General features: G+C 35.9%; 1 protein-coding gene across 1 annotated transcript in view; it reads left to right on the top strand.

Annotated features, from left to right (window-relative positions):
- Positions 1-300: 300 nt before the first annotated feature.
- pex6 (peroxisomal biogenesis factor 6) overlaps positions 301-2,828 on the top strand; it is a 15,676-nt gene continuing 13,148 nt past the window's right edge. The window contains exon 1 of the mRNA XM_062439534.1: positions 301-958. Coding sequence (XP_062295518.1) covers positions 485-958 — 474 coding nt within the window. The 5' untranslated portion in view covers positions 301-484. The remainder of the gene's footprint in view (positions 959-2,828) is intronic.

The following is a 2,828-nucleotide window of genomic DNA, read 5'->3' on the forward strand; positions in this document are numbered from 1 at the left end:
GTTTTGTCCTTTTTTATAATGAGTTAAGAACACCGTTATTTAATGATGTTCAAAAACCAGAGATGTTTGGGTGCTCTGATTATGACAGAATGGTTGTTTAATTTTAAGTTGGATACTTTTGTCTCTAAAAGCTTGGAAAAAATGTCAGGAGGGTTTATTTGTTTAGCATCACCTGTATCTGGAATCTGGTTTCTGCCTCTTTGTTTTTCTTTTTTGGTGTCTTATAAACCTGTTTGGGCACTTTGTGTATCACACAATAATAAATATATCATCATATCATATCATGTAGTGAGCTGCAGTTGACTCTCTCGGCCGCTGGGGGTGCAGTTACCCTGCTCGGCCCCTGGGGGGTGCAGTTGCGTCTCTCGGCCGCTGGGGGTGCAGTTGCGTCTCTCGGCCGCTGGGGGCGCAGTTGCGTCTCTCGGCCACCGGGGGCGCAGTTGTTCCTGGTACAGAGCAGCCTGGGTGATGACGCAGGGCCAAGATGGCGGTGCAGGTGGAGCTGTGTTGTGTGGATACTTTCCCCCCTCACCTGAGCCCTCTGGACGGGCTGCTGTCACCGTCTCACCTGGCCTCGCTGTTCCAGGATGACTCGGAACCACCGACCGTCCTCTTCACCCCGCAGCGGCCTCACAGCAGCGGGACACCGGGCATCCTGCTGCGTGTCCACCCGGCCAGCGAGCATGATCCCCCGGCTGACCCGGAGCCCGGTGGCCGCCTCCGGTTGCTCACCAGCCGGCTGTTCCTGCGGCTGCACGGCCTGCAGCGGCTCGGCAGCACCGGGACGGTCCGGGCCGTGAGGCCGGTCAGCCTGCAGCGGGTTGTGCTGGGAGCCCGCAGCCGGCAGAGCCTCCGCTGGGCCGCAGCTGAGCGGTTCACCGGCGGGCTGCTGGAGCTCTGCAGCCCGGGACAGTGGCTCCTGGCCCGGCAGGGAGACCCGCTGCTGCTGCCCGGACAGGTGAGACCCGGAGCCTCACCTGGTTCATAATAACACTCATATCATATTTAGAGGTCCACTGCAGAGTTATTATAGTTTAGAAATGTTCATTAGTTTTTATTATTATTTATTTTTTTTGTTTGCTTTTTTATTTCAGTTTAGTTTTAAAGTCAAAATCAACTTTATTGTCTATTTCTTCACACCAGACATACAAGACGTTTCTCACTATGGTGAAACTGATAAACTGATAAAGTGCACAGAAACAACAGATAAGATATTTCCTAACACTATAATAAAGTAAACATTGAAGTGAACAACAGATAAAACATTTACTAATATTAGTTAACATAAGTTAAGTTGTGTTAGTCAGTAAATAGCAGCAGGTCCAGTCTGTATGGTAGGTAGTAATGATAATAGTCCAGTTATTAGTGAGTTTAACATGTTTGTATTCAATAGTTCAACAATGAGGGAAATCTGCATTATTACTGCAGCAAAGTGGACAATATAAATATAAGAGCATCAATAAGAAAGAATAAAGAAGTATGACAAACAATAACAAACACACATGTATAAAGTAGATTAGGGTCATGTGGGACTGACTTGTTTACTTTATTTATATTTGAATCCAACACATTATATCAACATCTAATATCATTATGAAATCCTTGAGATGTTTCCTTGTTAAACCAGAAGACCATTATTAGATATTATACTCAAAAGGAACCTGGTACTTATATTATATTAATATTCCTCGTGTCAAATAATGTCAGAATGTGTAGATTTAGTTATGTGGGACTTAAAATACTTTGAGTTATAGAAAGCAGCTTTATCTGTCAAACCTTTATGAAATGTGTGTATTCATAGTTTCAGGTTAAGAAACTAGCAGCATATAATTTACACAGTACGCATATTAATTAGCTTTAAAATAACTGAATACAGAAGAGATAAATGAACTGGAGCTTAGATGTTCACCCTAATAAAATAATAATAATAATGACATTATTTGCATTATTAACAGTAATATTGGTATTGAGTGGTAATAAACCAGAGATGATATTGTTATTGCACAGAAAGTATATTATATATGTTGCACAGTTAAATTGAAATTGAATTTACTAGTTTTAGTTTAGTTTTGCAGTTTTCTCATTAATGCAAGATGTAAATATTATTAACTGCAGATGTTTAACAGTTGTATAAAATATCTCCTTTACTGTAAAGCAACCAGTGATTCCAGTTTATTAAAAAAAAGTATAAAAAGTTTATAGTGCTACAAATATTATTTAATGATATTTTGATACATAAATTGGGAGATAATACTTTTTCCATACAAATATTTTAGTAAAAGATAAATAAGTTTTAGTAAAAAAAGAAAAACTCCAAATCTTCCCAAAATAAAAGGTTCACATTTGTTGGATAGATGTTGTTTATGTTTTGATCTCTGAAGGGGATCAGAGATTACTGACAACAGTAACTGCAAAAGGGTGAAAGATTAAAATAAATAAATAAAAAATACATTAAATAAAATAAAATAAGTATAAAGTTAAATACATAAAATAAAAATAAATTATATAAGTATAAAGTTAAATAAATAAAATAAATATAACTACAATAAATAAAATAAATATAACTACAATAAATAAAATTAATATAAAAATAAATTATATAAGTATAAAGTTAAATAAATAAAATAAATATAACTACAATAAATAAAAATAATATAAATATAAATGAAATAAGTATAAAATTAAATAAATAAAAATAACTAAAAATACTGTACAATTAATACAAATATTTAAAAATAAGTATAAATAAAGTTAAAATAAAATAACTAAATAAAAATAAATAAAATAAAACAGTATGTATAATAAACCATCTCTGTGTAAATAACAGT

The sequence above is a fragment of the Scomber scombrus genome, chromosome 2 (genome assembly GCF_963691925.1).
Source record: "Scomber scombrus chromosome 2, fScoSco1.1, whole genome shotgun sequence".
NCBI lineage: Eukaryota > Metazoa > Chordata > Actinopteri > Scombriformes > Scombridae > Scomber > Scomber scombrus.